Source organism: Schistocerca nitens, chromosome 5 (assembly GCF_023898315.1).
Source record: "Schistocerca nitens isolate TAMUIC-IGC-003100 chromosome 5, iqSchNite1.1, whole genome shotgun sequence".
Lineage (NCBI taxonomy): Eukaryota > Metazoa > Arthropoda > Insecta > Orthoptera > Acrididae > Schistocerca > Schistocerca nitens.
In genome coordinates this window covers 86,999,936-87,020,957 of record NC_064618.1, presented here as the reverse complement: position 1 = coordinate 87,020,957, position 21,022 = coordinate 86,999,936, and the positions used below count along the sequence as shown (strand labels likewise).

Below are 21,022 nucleotides of genomic sequence, written 5' to 3'. Positions count from 1 at the left end.
TCAAAAGGTCCTTACAGTATCATTAAATATGGCTACAAATAGGAAGATAGTGAATGGTATGACGATATTTATCCTTAGCATGAGCGACAAGTAGCAGATATGAGATAATCTGAGCGGTCAACACGAAAATGTCACGTTCAGCATTGACAATGTTGCGTATCAATGGAGAAAGTTGAAGAGTATTGCACAATATGCTTTAGACAGGTATGTGCTGAGCAAAATTATGACGGATTGAAAAGACCCGCGGTGGTTTGACTTCTGCTACGAAAGCAAAGAGAGCTTCACTGCAAATTTAAACAGTGACAGAAAAAGGCGTAGGGAGAGCCGTACGTAAAGCGTTCAATGTACTCTAAAGTGAAGCGGTATCAACCGAGTTGGCAGAAAACCGTAAGTTTTGGTCTTTTGTTAAATCAGCAAATGGATCGAAGACACCTGTACAGTCACTCTGAGGTGTCTAAACGGAGGATGAGACACAGTTCGATTGTACACAGATTTTTCCTCGTTTAGCATCAGTGTACCGCAGGCCAATGGAGGATTGAACCGTCGTCCCTAATGATTACGGTCTGTTACATAGTTTTGGAACATGTTTTAGGCTCGCGTATTATGACATTTTTAGTGAAAGTAAGTGAAGACCTTTGCCTGCGGTTAGCAGGGAAACGTCATTTCAGACAGAGATCAAAGTAGAAAACGTGTCTTCCCAATCTGTTGAATTAGCTCCGTTCAGTAACTGTGTAGAATCCTGCACAAAATACGATCCCAGCTGTTCTAGGGTCGATGCTCATTCTCAAGCAACGCTGACCTGCTCACTGGAAGCGTCTCGCGGTTCTAGGCGCGCAGTCCGGAACCGTGGGACTGCTACTGTCGCACGTTCGAATCCTGCCTCGGGCATGGATGTGTGTGATGTCCTTAGGTTAGTTAGGTTTAAGTAGTTCTAAGTTCTAGGGGACTGATAACCACAGCAGTTGAGTCCCATAGTGCTCAGAGCCATTTTGAACCAAAAGTAAAAAAGAGCGTACGCGCCGACATCGTGCTCTTTGCGAGTAACAGCATTAAGTTGCCGTTACCTAAACAGTTTGAATACGATTGTGTCATCACCGGAAAAGTAAACCTTGTGAGACGTTGGATGTCGGTCATTGAGAAGCAGTGAGAAACAGTGAATATCTGAAATAACTTCGTAATATATATATATATATATATATATATATATATATGTGTGTGTGTGTGTGTGTGTGTGTGTGTGTATACAAAAAGTGTCGATTATTCATGAAATGATCGTTTCAATGACGAGATGCCACATTAAAAAAATTGTTTGGGACCGTTAGAATCAGAAGAAATTGCTGGCACATTGTAGGTAAAAGCTATCTTCCTGGAAAAGAGATGTCCTCGATGCTGTTTCTTACTGGTAGTTATGAAGGCCAAAATAAATCAAGACAATATAAGTAAGTAAGTTTACTTATCTCTATTATTGCATAATCGTTCGTTATAAAATTTTTAGGAGAAGCAATCAATCCAGTTTATATGCTGAATGTTAGATTACTCCATTCGTGCATCAAGTCTTAAATGCAGAATCCCAAGAGATTATGTACAGTTAGTTACTTTGAAGTAGGCAATTATAAAACAATATAGGTCATGAACGATGTCTAATTTCACAGCTCCCAAAAACCTGTAAACATTAGACAGGCCACTGAAATCATTGTTCGTCATCAGTTAACAGCATCTGACCTTTTTTTTCTGAAATTGGAGGGTTAACATCTTATTTATGAAATTATGAAATAAAAAAAAATCCTGTAGTAATTAGCAAATGCTATTAGCCATATTCGAGTAACATATCCCATACAGTAGTCAACTGATTACTGAAGAATTTGATGAGAAATACCTTTCTCGATTACTGGTTATTTCGAGGAATCCTGACAGTTTTGCAGGTTTTAGCACATAATGTGTTCTCATTAAAGTTTATTTTCTTCTTGATGCGTGTCTTGGTGAAGTGTTCCAAAGTATTGCAAAAATTAAAGACAGTATACTGTTTCTACTACTATTATTAAATAGCACTGCTAATTTGTAAGGTATTTAATAGGTCTATATAAATGAATTACCCTAAAATTACACAAGAATTTATTTTGGAAAACAACTAAAGAGGTTAATCCACGCTCCTGACGATACGAATTGCCGCCATTTATGATAAAAGTAATCCTGTGTTATGGTGTGTGCTTCATCGCCGGATGCCATGTGCTGAAGGCCTGCAGCACCAGCTAAGTTATTTTGTGCGCGTCACTTAAAGTGTCGAGCGTCTACAAGTCGACTGATTTTCTCGCTCGCCTGTCTGTCGCAGCCATGTGGACGCCCACTACGCTGCTGCTGCTGGGTGCCCTGGTGGCGTCTGCCTCAGCCGGGCTCGGCACCCGCTACGACCAGACCAGCGGCCGCATCCTGCTGCTGTCCGACAGGGGTGAGTGTGGGCAGAGGGCACTGCGTGCGGGGGCTGTCCAGAGCGGGCAGCCTGCTGGCTCTGCGCTGCTGCAAGCTGCCACAGTTTCTACACAACACCTTCATTTCACCCTGTCCGTGTCTGAAACCCACCACTACACTAACTGACCAAAAGCACACTGACACGTGTTAGCCTACATTAATATAGAGTGTATTCGCCCTTGACCTTTTTGATGGTTTAAACTCTGATGAGGATATTTTCAGTTAGGCGTCTGAATGTCTGTCGAGGATGATAGCCCATTCTTCCTCTAATCAGAGAAAGTACTAATGTTAGACCCTGCTCTCTGGTGCAGAGTCGACATTCTAAGTCATGTCAAAGGTCAGGTCAGGACTCCTGGCAGGCCAATCCATTTCAGAAATGGTATTATCTACAAACCATTCCCTCACAAATGCTGCTTTACGATAGGGAGCATTCTCATGCTGATAAAAGCAATCACCATCTCCAAAATGATCCTCTACTGTACACTGTACACAATTCTGTAAAAATTGTTCATATGCTTTGCAATAAGCATTCTACACCTTCGCCATGAAAAACACCCCATAGCTTAACAATACCCCCTTCGTACTTTACTACTGACACTACAGATGATAGCATGTAATGTTCTCTTCACATATGTAAAACCCAAATCCTTCCATCAAGTTGCTGCAGGGTACAGCACGGTCGATCACTCCAAATCACTAACAGCTTCCAGGGGCAATAAAAATTTAACTGTAAATATTTTGCATACTTACTGACTGAATTTAGAAATTAGATTGGTATCATAATTAACTCATTAAGACATATACTCTTACGTTAAAAGGTTAATACAATAAGACAGGTACTACATTTAGGAAGCACGTGTTTTTCTTGAGGCACTGTGACGGATGCCATGCAAATATACAAATTTCATTCATCCAGTATTTTAAAATGAAAGCACTTATCGACTTGCAACACACTTTGCACATAATTTTAAGCCTTTACCAAAACTTTTTTTCGCTAGACCCTCTTCTCCCCCCGTCCCCATACACACAGACATAAAGTGATGAATAAAAAATAGTTTATCTCTTACTGCATTTTCACTGGCCACATAGTAAAACTTCAGTATGAGACATGTCGTTTTAATTTATTACTTCTTTACTACCAATCGTGTTCACAACACAGTTTGTATACAGTACGTATATATACCATTGAATGTACCTGCAAAATTACTTCATTGTAGAGCTTATAGTTCATGAGATAAAATGTCATAGACCGTTAGCTGTGCGAAAACCTAGCTTCCGATTAAAATGGGACAAAGTAAAACTTCAACAGGCATTATGTTTTAATTTATTTCATCTTTGTCACCTAATCTATTCCCAGCACGATTTGCAGACTGTATTCGCATACGTCACTGAATATACTGGCAAAAAATACATCATCATATGACATATAGTTCAGGAGACATGACGTCGAAAACATTGAGGTGCATAAATGAATTTGATTTTTGCTTAAAAAGCGGCGCCTATTATCCAGACTATATTCCTCCAGTGTTTCACAAATGACAACTGTTAAGGACTTTCCACAAGTTTCAAGCATAATTTCAAAACTTTTCCATGCTTATTCTCACTTATGTGCTTACTCTCAAAAACTTATCACATTAACTCATTTGTGTGGTAATCAGAGGTTTGGATCTGTTTTATACACAGGAGTTCGACTATTCCAGTAATCGCGGTTTACTGGTTCTTTCCGGCTCTCTGTGCGTGGTCGTTGGGCTAGCTGGACTGCTGGCAGCACTTTCGAACTCACCAGTAATTCATCCCTCTGACGCGATTTTCTTACAGTCGCCCACTGCTATCTTCGATGACTCCTATCTGACAGTACATGAGGTCTGCCTGGTATTACTTTAGCTTTGGTTGTTGTTTCACGTTTCCGTTTCATAATCACATCATCAACACTCGATTTCAGTAGCTCTAGAAGGGTTCAAATGTCCGAGATGGATCTGTTTCTCGCTTGACATAAAATGGCTTCTCAGGGATTGAAGAGTCCAAGCTCTCCTGACTGATGCATTCTTCTGATACTGCTTGTCTGCTGACGACACAATACTCCCCACCACATCTCATGCCAGTGAGTCGACATCTCAAGACATCTAGTGGTCAGTTCTGCATTACGCAGGGTTGCCTGGATACTTTTGATTAGATGTTGCAGGAGAGGGGGCGAAACTTGCAACGTATATTTGTGTATCCGTGCTACTTCTTTCATAGAGTTACACTTGTTCCTCAAATGACTGTGGATAAGAATCACCTCTTAATGAATTCTCAATTAAATAACTGCCTGTTGGAGTGGGGCATCTGATTTGACGTGTGAAATGACTCAAATTCTGAAAATAAAGCTTGCCAAACACTAGTGTAAAAATGGTATAAAGGAAATCCAGCCTAGTTCATTGTAGTCGATTCACGTACCTGTTACAAGTAAGATGATAGTAGATTTATAAGTTTATGTGATGCAGTATGCCAGATGATTTCCATGTTTGGATATTGAAGACCATGTACGGTCTGTGTGCTCTATTAAATTATTATAAAATTGTGTGCCAACGTATTTTACTATTTTACGATTGTTATTTCATGCACTACTGACTGTCATACATTCACTCACAGCAACTATGTGCTTGCACGTTGCAGGTGGAGACGAGGTAGAAGTGGGATACATCGAAGCCTCCGGCAACCAGCGGTCTGCAGTTCCACGCCACGAGACTCGTGGAAACGAGGAGTCCTTCGACTTTGGCGCCTCCAGAGTTCTCGTCCGGCACCAAGACAGGTCGGGCGAATGTCTCTGGATCCGGCACACCAAAGACAATCCGAGTGAGATAATCACAATGTGTCAGCGGCACCTGAGGAGCCACATCTACGGTGGTGTCGAATCGACCTACCGCACCTGGCCCATCGAGGACAACGTGTACAAGCACTACGCATACGTTGCCGAACATAGAGACCACGCCACCATCGCTACGCGCTACTGGGTCTTCTCCGACGGAAGACTCGTCCACGTTCACACGAACGTTCCTCTCTTCGTCGACCAAAACGGCAATCAGACGAGTAATAAACTGTGCTTCAGTGCCGAGAACGCGTCTCCCTACCCAGAGGACCGAACCAACAACGTGCTGGAATACGAGCTGTGTACGTACGGTGATGCGAAGGAGGCGCACTTGGTCGGTATCCAGAAGTACCTGGGCAAGCCTACGGCGATTCCAGACGAACGCTTGGGTGTTCAGCCCTACTGGGAAGTGGGGCCACCCGAACAGAACGTGAGAGAGCGCGCCGCAGGCATAATCGAGCACGGGTTCGGCTACAGCCTTCTCGAAATAGTCAACTTCTGGGAGAGCTGCCGCGGAAGCCTCACCCCGGACACCACCAAGTTCCCCGACATGAAGGCGCTCGTGGACGACCTCCACGCACTGGGATTCCCCGTCGCGTTGTGGATACACCCATTTATAAACAGTGACTGCGAACCCTTCTTCTCTGAGGCACAGTCCAAAGGCTACTTTGTGCGCAATAACAATGGCAGCATCTCTACTCGCTGGTGGGGTGGATGGGCCAGCATTGTCGACTTCACCAATCCTGATGCGGTAGCTTGGTGGACTGATCGAGTTGCGGTGAGTACATTGGCTGCAAATTCATGTATCTATGGCTTAGAAATTAGTTACAAAGTACGACTCTATGTAAATTCTATAATTCCAATCGCTTGGAGATATTCTGATTAAAGAAAAATACTCACTTCAGGTTATTCAAATAATTTTAGACATACATTCTGCAAAAAATATAGCTTACAAACGGATGTCTACTGAGACAATATCCTTTACATGTGTCTAGGCAGCCCATAGAGATAGTTCATATGGCGAGCAATTGGAATATTTGGCATTTAGCACACAGAGCAGAGATGTAGTAATTTCATCTGTAGCTCACCAGTCCATAACCTTAAGCACACACGAGCGTGATAATATAAAAGAACAAAGGTTAGATCATTTATGAATCGAGAATTGGTTAGTAAGCTTTTTATTTACTTACTTAGGACTATTTGCCGTCGATTCATTAAATTTAAAATGAATCCATATACGTATGACTGTATGCAGCGACCGGCATAGAAGAAATCAACAGGGAGCATCACATTCAATCTTATTTTGAAACTAACTGCTGCTGTTTGTCTATTAGTGTACTATAGTTTTCGGATTGGCTTATGCTTTTGCTTTTCGACATTCCAAATAGAGCTATCGAATGACGTCATTAGGAAGACCTCGGTGAGTCGTTTACAGCACTGAGCGATCGAAGTATGTGGTGTACCAAGAAGAAATACTATAAATGAGCACTTAAAGATTGCTTGTATGTGCTCTGTTAAAAGATACATATGCCTTATGGAAATAGATGATGATTTTTTTGTAATCGTCAGTCTTCCAACATGTTTGAAGCAGGAGTATAGTGTGCAGTTCAGCCAATGTCTACGTTTACAGTACTTCCCTCTAATGCTCCCACTACTGTCACGAAAATCGCTCATTTTATTTATTTTGTTTGCTTTACATGTCTGCTTCCACGGGATTAAATTGAGGAGCAATTCTCTATCCTCATGGAACGAGTTAATACATCAGAAAAGTAATAACAAATGTAACAAAATGTTCACGAAACTGTTCTACCATCCTGTCCCTTCTCCATCTTCCTGTTATCGTCTTCCACATGTTCCTTTCTTCGCTGATTCTGCAGACAACCTCCTCGTTCTCTGTCTCAGCCTAATTTTCGACATTCTTTTAGAACACCACATCACAGACGCTCCGATTCTGTCGTTCTGCAGTTTTTCACATACTCTATGATTCAATACCATACAATGCTGTGCACTGAAGTTACACTCTCACGATACTTTTCCCGAAATTGTGGCTATATTTGATACCAGTATAATCCTTTAGCTGAGTACCCTCTTTTCCTGCAGCAGTCTGCTTTGTGTGATGACTTCCTTACTCAATCCATTTCGAAAGTAGTTGAAATCTTTTACTCCGCCTCCTTTGTGGTCGGAAATTTTGATGTTCAGTTTTTCTCTAATCTCTTCTGTTACTTCTCATTACTTTCATCTTTCTTCGGTTGACTATCGATCCACACTTCGTATTTGTTAAAATGTTTATTCCAGCAAACAGTTCCTACAGTTCCCTTTGACTTTCACTCAGAATAACGAACTCATCTTCAACTCTCATTACTGATGTTCTTTCACTCAGAATTCTAATCGAATAACGAATGAGATGGTCCTACAAGAAACAGGAGCGAAGAAACGACTCCCGAAAATTCTAGACCAACGCAAAGCAAAACTCATCGATACTTAGACATGACACTTTCCTGGAAAACATTTTCCAGGAAAATCATTAAGGAAGAAAATGAGGGGACGACCGCCAACATCAGAGTTCGTATTTAAACAATTTGGTCAGTGAGATGGGATGTTCTTCACACATGCAGATGAAGAGGAGTGCTAAAGAGAGGGGGTTGTGGCTGCAGAGACCAGATTTTCGCGTTTTGAAACAATAAGAATATGAATCACGTTCTTGAAACTTACTTTTATTTCCGTCCGAGCATGTTCAATATATAGATTCAACAATAGGAGTACAAAACTACATCCATGTCTTACATCGATTTTAATCTCAGCACTTCGTCATGATCTTCCCCCCTGGCGGTCTCCCTCTAGATATCCAAATGGGAGACTAATCCAGATTGTGGATTCTGTTTTTATTTCCAGGGAGAACTCAACTTTTTTTTTTTCACACAGGCTGTGCCTCATATCGACAGAATAGCCTTGTTACTTCACGGCTGCATACCACCTCAGAATCAGACAGTGTTTCCAAGTCAGGATGCTTCACTTACTTTGCCTCACAGGTACGGAATTTTATTTGTGATCTCTTTGCAGGCGCTCCGCAACAAGACTGGGGTGGACTCCTTCAGGTTCGATTTCGGCGAGACCAGCTACCTGCCGCAGCCGCCACAGCTCACACCGCTCGAGAGGGCGCCCGTGGTCTACACCGACGCGTACGCCAAGGCAGTGGCCCAGTTCGGGCCCATGGCGAGGCTGCGCTCCGGCGTCGAGAGCCAGCGCCTGCCCAACTTCTTCCACATGGACGCGGTGGACACGGCGTGGAGCACGCAGAACGGCCTGAAGACGCTGCTGCCCAAGGTGCTGGAGATGAGCCTGCAGGGCTACCCCTTCGTGATGCCGGAGAAGGTGGGCGGCAGCACCAAGACGGGCGTCATCGCCACTCGCGAGCTGTACATCCGCTGGTTGGAGGCCAGCGCCTTCATGCCCGCCGTCCACTTCGGCACCGTGCCCTGGGACTACGACAACGAGGTGCGTCCCGTGCTCGTGTGTCTGTAAAAGCCACTTCTAAAGTAAATATCGCTTCGCAGCGTTGATGCAATGCGTGACGTAAAAAGAATAGACAGATTAATCCAGTCTATATGTAGTAAGACGGTAAGGTATGCTGTACTGAAAACTTGTATGAGTTCAGTTTCAGCAGGGCGGCTCACGGCTGTGACTTGTGACTACTTTTACAGACGGTGGAGCTCGCACGCAACCTGACTGCTTTGCGCGCTCAGTACGGTCCGAAGATCGTCGAGCTGATGAAGCAGGCAGTGGAGGACGGCACTCCGGTCAACCGGCCCATCTGGTGGCTCGACCCGACAGACTCCACCGCTCTCAAGATCAGCGACGGTATGGCCAACATCTTTCTCTCACGGCTCCTATCTTTAGATTTATTCTGGACACGGTTTCGTATTTTATCATTCTATTTTCGAATCTCTCAGTTACGATTTCTCTGACAACTAGCCTTAGACGTATGCTTCCTCCATGTACTAACATGTTACTCAGGCAATGCCACACTTCAACAGATACCCCGCGACATTCTCATCACAGTGGTCTACAGTGAACACACAAGATATGTTAAACGTCCTCAGAGACGCCAATGTCTGTATCTGTGGCTGCACTGCTGTTGTTGAAGTCTCGGATCATTTCTCATTTTTATTGTCTCCAAAGGAATGTCTATATAAAGACTACCCAAGTACTGACGGCTTTGTTTGAGGAGACTTCCCAGCAAAATTTCAAGCCTCCACAAAGATTGCATTACAACTCCACAGACCATCCATCACTCACATTGTCGTGAGGTGACATGTTTCTCATGCAGACGTCGCATTTCGTGATACACTTAGAGATTACTCTTTACGTTCAGTTCCTTCAAGAGAGACTTTGCATTAAAAGCATGAAAGCGTGTATGAACAGCTACTTGGTGGCAGCCTTTTTTTTACATTTACATTAACAACGTCCTCAAAAATTGTAAATCAGCTAATTTTCGAGGAATTAATTTAGACAAATACACTAATCTAAGAACATGACCTTTCACACATGATAAAACAACAATACACGAAAGTGAAGACGACCTGCAGTTAGCAGTATGGCTGAACCGAGTACACTGCCTGATAAAAAAAGTGACGAACCCAGAAGACATGCTCGAATGTCAAATTAACTTCATAAACATACAAATCTTTGGTGAGTTCGTAAATGATTCTCTGTGATTTTTTAGTGTCCTTAAAACGCATGGTACGTTGCATGATTCGTGTGAAGAGTATCAGATGACGAGTGATCAATGTGAAAAACATGGAAGTGTGTGTACTTGGGTGAGACACCAATCACATCACATAACTGAATATGAAAGAGGCCTCAATTTGGGTCTCTTTTTGTCGGCTTTTCGAATCATGCAATACCAGATTTTTGGAGCATTCGGATGTGGGTTTGGTCGAGTATTGCACTATATGGGAACGTGAGGGCAAGCATAACTAATTGTGAGCATTCTGCTTCATCACACCTGGTCACCAGAAGGCAGGATCGCCGCCCTGTGTACAAAGCACATCACCACGCCTTCACATTTGCCCCTCCTGTTCGAAAACAAGTAAATCTCTGTCATCCTGCACCCAATGCTCGGAGACTAGCAGCAGCCAGTGTAGGAAATTACCATACCATGCATAAGCTGCTGTCAAAATCCAATCACAGACAACTGCCTTTGGAGTGGTGATACCACCGAGAAGCAGGGACCGCTGGTAAATCGTGACGCAATGTGCTCAGTGTTGACACACCACGGTTCAGCTCTGTCTCACATCACCTTCCTTCGTCGAGATTGAGAGCGAAGTGGGGAGATGTCCCATTCTCCCAATATTTTTTGGAAAGGCACAGCAGTGTTACTCCTTGAGTCACGATGTGGGGAATCATCGTGTATGACTTCACGTTACTGTGGTAGTGTCAGTGTGAACCCTGATGGCACAGCCGTTTGTTACGGAAATCCTGCATCCTTACGTATTACCTCTCAAGGTAACATTTTTCAACAGGACAAAGCACGTCCAGCGATGAAATGTGGCCCTACGGGTTGCGTGCATGTTGCTGAACTACTGCTGTGGTCAGAAAGACATCTAGATTTGGTCTCGATAGAACATATCTGGAACGAGCTCCAAAGTCACGTTTGTCCCAGTGTCAGTGTTCAGGATATGAAGGCCCAACAGACATGAGCAAAATTGGTTCAGGAGAGCAAAATCAGGGCATGCATTCAATCCATATGGGGTGCATCGTCATACTGATTAGTGGGCTCATAATGCGAGGTCCTTGTAAATTTGAGTGACTTTTGTAATCACTAAAATAACATTATGTATTTTCTTAATGCATAATGTTTCATTTCATTCTCTATTCACCTTCTGGATGTTTCAGTTTCTTTGTCAGGCAGTGTATGAATAAAATACAAACTTAAAATTTCATTGTATAAGAATGAATTTATGACCTTCTGGGTGCTACTTCTTTCCTTTGTTAGGCAGAGTGTGAACAGAATACACTTACAAAATTTCAGTACATAAGAATTAAGTTACGAGCTTCCATTGTAAATATTCAAAACATTTGAAAATAGTAATTAACAACAAAATTAATGAAATAGGTGGCATATTTTAAATATGTATGGTGTGACACAAGCTACATTTCTGATAATTATATTGATGAAAATCTGCAGAAATTCAATACAACATTTGGAAAAATGAACAAAACATTTCAATACATAACGCCCAAAAATTACATTTTATGACCTTGGCGATGCCATTAATGTTGTACTGAAGTGATAGTTGGATACAGAAGAAGAAAGGTGACAGCGAAGTACAAGCAGCAGAAATTAGACCCCTGAGGGGAGTGAGTATAGTGTAGCACAAGAATAGATCTAACACAGTATGAATCTCTCAGATGACTGGGGTATGCTATGTGCTGACGCTTTGTTTCCCTCCCGTGCAGAGTACCTGCTGGGCGACGACCTGCTGGTGGCGCCGGTGACGTATCGCACGGCCACGAGGCGCGACATCTACCTGCCCAAGGGCTACTGGCGGGACGAGGTGGACCCCGAGCACCCCACCATACGGGGCCCCACCTGGCTCTACGCCTACCCTGCGCCGCTAAACACTCTGCCCTTCTTCACCAGGGTCAGCTCCTAGCTCTCACTGGCTGAAAGCGAACGCAGTTTTCACGAAGGCTGGCACGACCTTATATCAACGTATCGGCGACACTGTGTTAACAAGAACATGTAAGACAGCTTATGGAAATAAAAAAAATTTGTTTACGTGACTTGTTCCTTCTGTATTGTAGAAGATTTCTGTATTTGTTGTGTGTAAGACGTGGTGCATAGGAATTACTAATTCGCAACTGTATTAAAAAAATAATAAAAAAAATTAAATTGAAAAGTAGAAAAAAGCCGTGTTTACATATTCTTGCAATTAATTGCACAAATGATCCATTGTACATTAAACTAATTAACTATCTGAACACAATACCATTTTAACCCAGTTCAAGCGTCCACTTGCTCCATGCTGGCGGTAGTTTGTATTGACTGGATGTTGTTCTTGCTGAGAATTGTTGTTCTGTGAACTACAATTCACCCACAAAAGTCGAGATAGAAATCATTTACAGCCAGATGACAATATACTTCCACGTTTGTGTAAGGTAGAGTGAAAAACAGAGCCAGAAACTGATATTTCTACTGTGTTAGTGCAATATTTCTGCCTTTAGTTGCCATCATATTCACGTCCAATACTTTATTCAAAATGGTTCAAATGGCTCTGAGCACTATGGGACTTAACATCTGAGGTCATCAGTCCCCTAGACTTAGAACTACTTACACCTAACTAACCTAAGGACAGCACAAACATCCATGCCCGAGGCAGCAGCGCGGTTCTCGACTGAAGCGCCTAGAATCGCTCGGCTACAATGGCCGGCAAGACTTTATTGTCAGAGCAGTTGATATTGCAGTATTAAGAAGTAGTGCTACATGCCAGTAGCAGATGGTGTGACCAGTACCTCTTTCGTGGGAAACACGACCCGAATCGTAATTCATCACCGTGATTGGCTGTTGTGTTCAGAGACAGCGCGCCAAAACGCTAGTCTTCTATCATTAGTATTATAAAAACTGTGCGTTAAATTTCCTTGATATTCAGATCTGGGCATCTCCAAATAGCAGCCTATCGCACACTTATGTCAAAATTCATAATAATAGGCAAAACTAAGAACTAAAGTTACATGAAAAGGCAGACAAAGCACTTCGGTTATTTTCGGGTCCCACTTAAACTGCGGCCAGAGCGAAGTCGTTTGTGCCCCCTCACTCCAGAACGAGCACTCACGAGGTTCAGACGCGTTGGCTGGTGCGGTCCAGCCCAGTCCAGGCCTCCATACCATCACCACCGAACAGATTCCCTTTTGAACGACACAATAATAAGCATCCATGGCGTAGGGAAACAATTGAGAGAATTTAAAAAAAAGGCCACCTGGTCTGACTGGAATGACAGTTCTGTTTTTCAAACAACATTCTATGGCATTGGCCCCCTACTTAGCTTGCATTAGTCGCAAATCTCTCGCCCAGCGCAAAGACCCAGACGACTGGAGAAAGTGCTAGTGACATCTGTGTATAAGGAGCGCAAAAGAATGCACCCACTAAATTATAGACGAATGCCTGTAACAGCAGTTTACCATATAATCCTGGAACATATTCTCAGCTCGAATACAATTCATTTTCTTGAGAGCGACAAGATTATGTCCTCGAATAAGCACAGTTTTAGAAACCATCGCTCGTACGGAACTCGGCCTGCCCTTTTCTCACGTTATATACTGCGAACGATGGGTGAGGTGTGTAATATTACCCTCCCACACATCACTTCTCTGTCTCTGCACAAGTTTTAAAAGCTTCTTGAGGCGTAAGATAAAAGAAAAACTTTTTTAATTTTCTCTTGTTGTTGGCTCCAGTTCTTGCATCTAGCGGTACATTCTTGGGGCTGACATTTTGATGTAACGTTGTGGGTTCCCGATGACTAAACAACTGATGAAGTATTCTCTGTTACTATGATTTCCTTTTATTTTATCCCATTCTTCTAAATCTCACCGACTTAACAATTTCCACTTAAGATTCCAAATTACATTGTTAGTGTCGGTCATAAAAAAATACATGTGTCCATCAGAGGCATACCCACTAATACTACTAACATTTTGCGAAACGCACAGTATTCCAAAGAGTTTAGAAAGCAGTAGAGTTTACATACTTTCTTGACAAAAGAAGTATCTCTACAACGTTATATCATTATTTTATAAATGAGTCCAGAAATAAATATAATATTTAGCGTTACATTGTGCAATTAATTATATGAATTTTAAGAGTGCCAGATATTTCGTAATTTCAAATATTTCTACAAAAAGAATGATTTTAGTTCTACCGATTGTGACAACTTAATTTCTTTTTACACATTTTAGCCTGTAATATCATAGATAGTATACAAAATCAGACGAAATTCTTTCCGTGAAACACTCGAGAATCTTCACCTATGCCTTTTGGTATCGCGTATTTCTATAAAAAAGGCAATGCTAGAGGAGGGTGTCTCATTACAAGGGCAACAAGCAGAATCCATACTTCTAGATTTCCGGAAAGTGTTTGACATGGTGCAGCATTGCAACTGTTAAAGAAGCAGCGAGCATATGGAATAGGTTCACAGATATGTAAGTGGCTCGAGGGCCTCCTAAGTTGTAGAAGCCAGTATGTTGTACTCGATGGCGTGGGTTCATTAGAGACAAGGGTGTCGTCAAGAGTGCCCCAGAGAAGTGTGATAGGGCCGCTACTATTCTCCATATACATAAATGATATGACAGATAGAGTGGGCAGCAATCTGCGGATTTTGCTGATGATGCTGTGGTGTACCCTAAACTGTCAAAGTTGAGTGACTGCAGGAGGATACAAGATGGCATAGACAAAATTTCTACTTGGTGTGATGAATGGCAGGTAGATCTAACGTAGAAAAAAGTATGTTAATTCCGATGAGTAGCAAAAACAAACCTGTGATGTTCGGATACAGCATCAGTAGCGTCCTGCTTGACGCAGTTTCGTCGTTTAAAGATCTGGGCATAGCGTCGCAAAGCGATATGAAATGGATCGAGTATGTGATAGGAAAGGTGAATGGTCGACATTAGATTATTGGGAGAAAATCACGAAAGTGTGGTTCATCTTTAAAGGAGGCCACTTATAGTACGCTAGCGCAACCTATTCTTGAGTACTGCTTGTGTATTCGAGATCTGTACCTGATCATATTAAAAGAAGACATCGACGCAATTCAGAGGTGAGCTGCTATATTTGTTACTGGCAGGCTCGAACAGCACGCAAGTGTTACAGAGATGTTTCGGGAATTCAAATGGATATCCCTGGAAGGAAGGCGATTACTGTTGGGAAAACATAGAGAACTAGCATTTGAAGCTGAATGCTGAACGGTTCTGTTGTCTCCAAAATACATTTCGAGTAATGACCACGTATATAAGATACGAGAGATAACGTCTCATACGAAGCAATACAGACAGTCGTTTTTCCCTAGTTTTGTTTGCGAGTGGAACAGGAAAAGATATGACTAATTAGTGGTGCGAGGTACCCTCCGCCAAGCTCCATAAGGTGGATTCCGGAGTATCTATGTAGATGTATATCTCGATGTACATAGGTACTATATCGATTCTATAAAGTAATGTTAAATATTGAGCAGTTAACAGAATAATTAAACGTGTTATTTAAGTAGTAACATTTCATCGCTAACAGTTCACTGCAGCCTCAAGACATGTTGCGCATGTTTTCTGCTCAGGCTTCAGACTGGTTTGTCGCGGCCCATCACGAATTCCTCTCCTGTGCCAACCTCTTCATCTCAGAGTAGCACTTGCAACGCACATCCACAGTTATTTGCTGGATGTATTCCAATCTCTGTCTTGCTCTACAGTTTACCCTCTACAGCTCCCTCCAGCCCGATGGCAGTTATTCCCTGGTGCCTAAACAGATGTCCAATCACCTTGTCCCTTCTTCTTGTCAGTGTTTTCCATATATTCCTTTCCTCGCCGATTTTGTGGAGAACCTTCTCATTCCTTACCTTATCACTCCACATAATATTCAACATTCTTCTGCTGCACCACATCTCAAATGCTTCTATTCTCTTCTGTTCCGGTTTTCCCACAGTCCTTGTCTTACTGCCATACGATGCTGTGCTCAGAACGTACACTTTCAGATGTTTCTTCCTCAAATGACGATCTGTGTTTGGTACTTCTCTTGTCCAGGAATGCCCTTTTTCCCAGTGCCACTTCGCATTTTATATCCTCCTTGCTGCCTAGGTAGGAGAGTCCCTTCATCTACTTCGTGTTCAGCAATTCTGATGTCAAATTGCTCACTGTTTTCATTTCTGCAACTTCTCATTACTTTCGTCTTTCATCTGTTTACTCTCAGTTCATATTCTGTACTCAACAGACTCTTCATTCCATTCAACAGATCGGGTTATACTTCTTCACTTTCAAAGGATAGAAATGCCATCTGCAAATCATACATTGCTATCCTTTCACCTTGAATTTTAATCCCATTCTTGAATCTTTCTTTTGCTTCTTCGATGTATACATTGAACGAAAGGGGTGAAAGACTACGTTCTTGTCCCACACTCTTTTTTAACCGTGTAATTCGTTCTTGGTCTTCCATTCTCATAGTTCCCTCTTGGTTCCTGTGCATATTGTATATTACCCATCTGTCCCAATAGCTTACAACTATTTCTCTCAGTAGTTCGAACATTTTGCGCCATTCTACGCTGTCGACCTTTTTTTCCAAGTCGACTAATCCTATGTATGTGTCTTGATCTTCATCAGTCTAGCGTCCATAGTCAACTGCATTGTGAGAACTGTCTTTCTGGTGCCTTTACTTTTCCTGAAGACAAACTGATCGTCAGCTGCAAGATCCTAAGATTCTCAATTTTTCTCATTCTTCTGTATATTATTCTTTTCAGCAACTTGGATGCAGGAGCAGTTAAGCTGATCAAGCGATAATTGTCTCACTTGTCAGCTCTTGCAATCTTTGGAATTGTGTGGATGATGTCCTTCTGAAAGTTGTTGCCCTTTCTCCAACTGATTTTAGAAAATCTGATGGAATGTTATATATTCCTTTTGCCTTATTTGACTGAAGCCTTTCAAAGCTATTCCAAATTCTGATTTGGATATTGGATCTCCTATCTCTTCCTTATCAACTCCTATTTTTTACTTCTCCCACATCATCAAGTTACGTTCTCCCACTCATAGAGAGCCTCAGTCTACTCTTTCCACTTATTCGCTCTCTCCACTGCATTTATCAGTGGAATTCCACTTGGACCCTTAACGTTACGGCCCTTGCTTTTCATTTCACCGAAGGTTGTTTCGATCTTTCTATACGCTTAATCAGTCCATCTGACAATCATTTCTTCTCCGATTCCTTCACATTTTTCATACAGCTCATTCGCCTATTTTCCCTGCACTTCCTATTTATTTCATTCCTAAGTGCCTTGTATTTCTGTATTCCTGAATTTCCTTAAACATTTTTGCACTTTCTTTCGTTGATCGGCTAAAATATTTCTTCTATTAGCTTTGGTTTCTCCACAGTTACCTTCCTTCTACCTTCGCTTTTCTCTTAAACTTCTATGACTGCTCTTTTTAGAGATTTCCATTTCTGATCAACTGAACTGTTACTGAACTATTTGTTGTCGCAGTATCTACGGCCTCAGAGAACTTCAAGCATATCTCTTCATTCATTAGTACTTCTCTGTCCCACTTCTTTGCGCATTGATTCTTCCTAGCTAGCCTCTTAAACTTCAGCCTGCTCCTCATCTTTACCAGCTTGTGATCTGAGTCTATGTCTGCTCCTGGCTACGTCTTACGATTCAATATCGAGTCTGTGCCCGAAATATAACTGTAATTCTGCTGTATTTCCTGGACTTTTCCAAGTATACCTCCTATAACCCTTTAATTTCGCACTGAATTACTTCTTCACTATCCTCATATACTTTTTCTGCTTGCGTCGTCTTCTTGTATCCCTTCTTGTCTGTGTTGGTTTCCTGTTAATATTACCTTACACACTTATGACCAGAAATCCTTCTCTTGTTTCCACTTCACTTCACTGACCCCTACAATATCTGGACTGAGCCTTAGTATTTAGCTTTTTACATTTTCTAGCTTCCCTTCTACGTTCAAAATTCTGACGTTCCATGCCCTATATCGTAGAATGTTACTCTTTCATGGGTTGTTCAGTGTTTCTCTCACGCTCACCTCCCCCACCGCAGTCCCCTCCCAGAGATCCGAATGGGAGCTAATATGGAATCTTTTGCAAATGCAGGGATCAACAGCACACTTCTTCAGTCATAGGCCACATGTGCTGTCGGTAGACATTATGTGTCTTTAATGCAGTGGATTCGATTACTTCCGCATCCTCTTGCCTTTGATCACTGCTGATTTCTCCTCCTTCTCAGGGCAGTTTCCTCCCCCAAGGACAAGAGAATGCCCTAAACCTGTGTCTGCTCCTCCGCCCTCTTTGACAAGGCGGTTGGCAGAACAAGGGCAGCTTCTTATGCCTGAAGTCTGGCCGCCATTGTTGATGATTTTTATTCACTTTGATGGGCACAGATCTCTAAAAGACTGCAGTTTGCTGAACTTTACCAGCAGTTGCCACTACTCTGGTGGTTTGACAGCAGCTTCCATTCCCTGGAAGACCAGTTTGCCCCATTTCTGTCTCTCCTTTACGGAAACCTCTAGTGCTGTTACTGTTGGCAGAATTCTTAGCAGTTATTTGGTTTGATGTCTGCTTGCCTTTGTGGGATTCTCTCTTGTTGTGATTACCCATTCATGTGCTCGTGTATTTCCTGCACATAATTTTACATAAATTGAACAAAATACTGATTTAGTAGAGTAACCAAAAATATTTAAACTGGCAAATTGGGCTGATCGCTAGTCAAGTAACCTTACCAGTCAATAAAATACCGCCGTATGTGACCCCATTGTCAATATATAAGCTCTTCGACGTTTTGGCCACTGTAGCACAACGTCTTCCGAGGGTGTTTCGATGACTGCTGCATGAGAAAAACTGTAGTTCGTGTATGCTGGTGAAAAAGCTGTTTTCGTAATATAACTGGGTATTAAGTATGAGGCGAAGGGGCGTTGTATGTCATTTATTGGTGTTTGCTTCATTCCTTGTCATTGGTGGAAACAGACGCCCTTGCTTGGTGTTTGCCTTTCTTCTTGCCATTGGTGGAAACACATGAATGAGAGACTTGTGGTAGTCGTTGTGTGGCGCTGCTTGCTTGTTATCTAATACCGGCTGAGTTGTGCCAGCACTCTGTGTACGTACAGCCACTGTGTTCTCCTTAGTGTTTTTGTGGGTTGGTTTGAGAGAACTGTCATACCGCAACGCTGCTATTGCTCACAGCCGAGGCAAGGTAAGAGACTGTTTCACCAGTACACAACTTCTTGTAATACTATATATATATTCTGCACTCATCCTGGTGTTATACATATATATATATATATATATATATATATATATATATATATATATATATATATATAGGGTGAGTCACCCAACATTATCGCTGGATATATTTCGTAAACCACATCAAATACTGACGAATCGATTCCACAGACCGAACGTGAGGAGAGGGGCTAGTGTAATTGGTTAATACGAGGGCAGTTCAATAAGTAATGCAACACATTTTTTTTCCGAAACAGGGGTTGTTTTATTCAGCACTGAAATACACCAGGTTATTCCCCAATCTTTTAGCTACACAACACTATTTTTCAACGTAATCTCCATTCAATGCTACGGCCTTACGCCACCTTGAAATGAAGGCCTGTATGCCTGCACGGTACCATTCCACTGGTCTATGTCGGAGCCAACGTCGTACTGCATCAATAACTTCTTCATCATCCGCGTAGTGCCTCCCACGGATTGCGTCCTTCATTGGGCCAAACATATGGAAATCCGACGGTGCGAGATCGGGGCTGTAGGGTGCATGAGGAATAACAGTCCACTGAAGTTTTGTGAGCTCCTCTCGGGTGTGAAGACTTGTGTGAGGTCTTGCGTTGTCATGAAGAAGGAGAAGTTCGTTCAGATTTTTGTGCCTACGAACACGCTGAAGTCGTTTCTTCAATTTCTGAAGGGTAGCACAATACACTTCAGAGTTGATCGTTTGACCATGGGGAAGGACATCGAACAGAATAATCCCTTCAGCGTCCCAGAAGACTGTACCCATGACTTTACCGGCTGAGGGTATGGCTTTAAACTTTTTCTTGGTAGGGGAGTGGGTGTGGCGCCACTCCATTGATTGCCGTTTTGTTTCAGGTTCGAAGTGATGAACCCATGTTTCATCGCCTGTAACAATCTTTGACAAGAAATTGTCACCCACAGCCACATGACGGGCAAGCAATTCCGCACAGATGGTTCTCCTTTGCTCTTTATGGTGTTCGGTTAGACAACGAGGGACCCAGCGGGAACAAACCTTTGAATATCCCAACTGGTGAATAATTGTGACTGCACTACCAACAGAGATGTCAAGTTGAGCACTGAGTTGTTTGATGGTGATCCGTCGATCATCTCGAACGAGTGTGTTCGCACGCTCCGCCATTGCAGGAGTCACAGCTGTGCACGGCCGGCCCGCACGCGGGAGATCAGACAGTCTTGCTTTGCCCAACGACTCACCGTGCTTTTGTCCACTGCCAGATCACCGTAGACATTCTGCAAACGCCTATGAATATCTGAGATGGCCTGGTTTTCCGCCAAAAGAAACTCGATCACTGCCCGTTGTTTGCAACGCACATCCGTTACAGACGCCATTTTAACAGCTCCGTACAGCGCTGCCACCTGTCGGAAGTCAATGAAACTATACGAGACAAAGCGGGAATGTTTGAAAATATTCCACAAGAAATTTCCGGTTTTTTCAACCAAAATTGGTCGAGAAAAAAAATGTGTTGCATTACTTATTGAACTGCCCTCGTACAAACCATACAAAAATGCACAGAAGTATGTTTTTTAACACAAACCTACGTTTTTTTTAAATGGAACCCCGTTAGCTTTCTTAGAACATCTGAACATATAAACAAATACGTAATCAGTGCCGTTTGTTGCATTGTAAAATGTTAATTACATCCGGAGATATTGTAACCTAAAGTTGACGCTTGAGTACCACTCCTCCGCTGTTCGATCGT

General features: G+C 42.5%; 1 protein-coding gene across 5 annotated transcripts in view; it reads left to right on the top strand.

Annotated features, from left to right (window-relative positions):
• LOC126260238 (myogenesis-regulating glycosidase-like) overlaps positions 1-21,022 on the top strand; it is a 557,090-nt gene that overhangs the window by 134,471 nt on the left and 401,597 nt on the right. For 2 of the 5 annotated variants that reach the window (XM_049957549.1, XM_049957548.1), the window contains exons 4-6: positions 8,375-8,809; positions 9,016-9,172; positions 11,774-12,018. In XM_049957549.1, the coding sequence (XP_049813506.1) occupies positions 8,375-8,809; positions 9,016-9,172; positions 11,774-11,970 (789 nt within the window). In that variant the 3' untranslated portion in view covers positions 11,971-12,018. Of the gene's footprint in view, positions 1-8,374; positions 8,810-9,015; positions 9,173-11,773; positions 12,186-21,022 lie in introns of those variants that run through there. The other 3 variants (XM_049957550.1, XM_049957547.1, XM_049957546.1) reach the window with 3 other exon arrangements.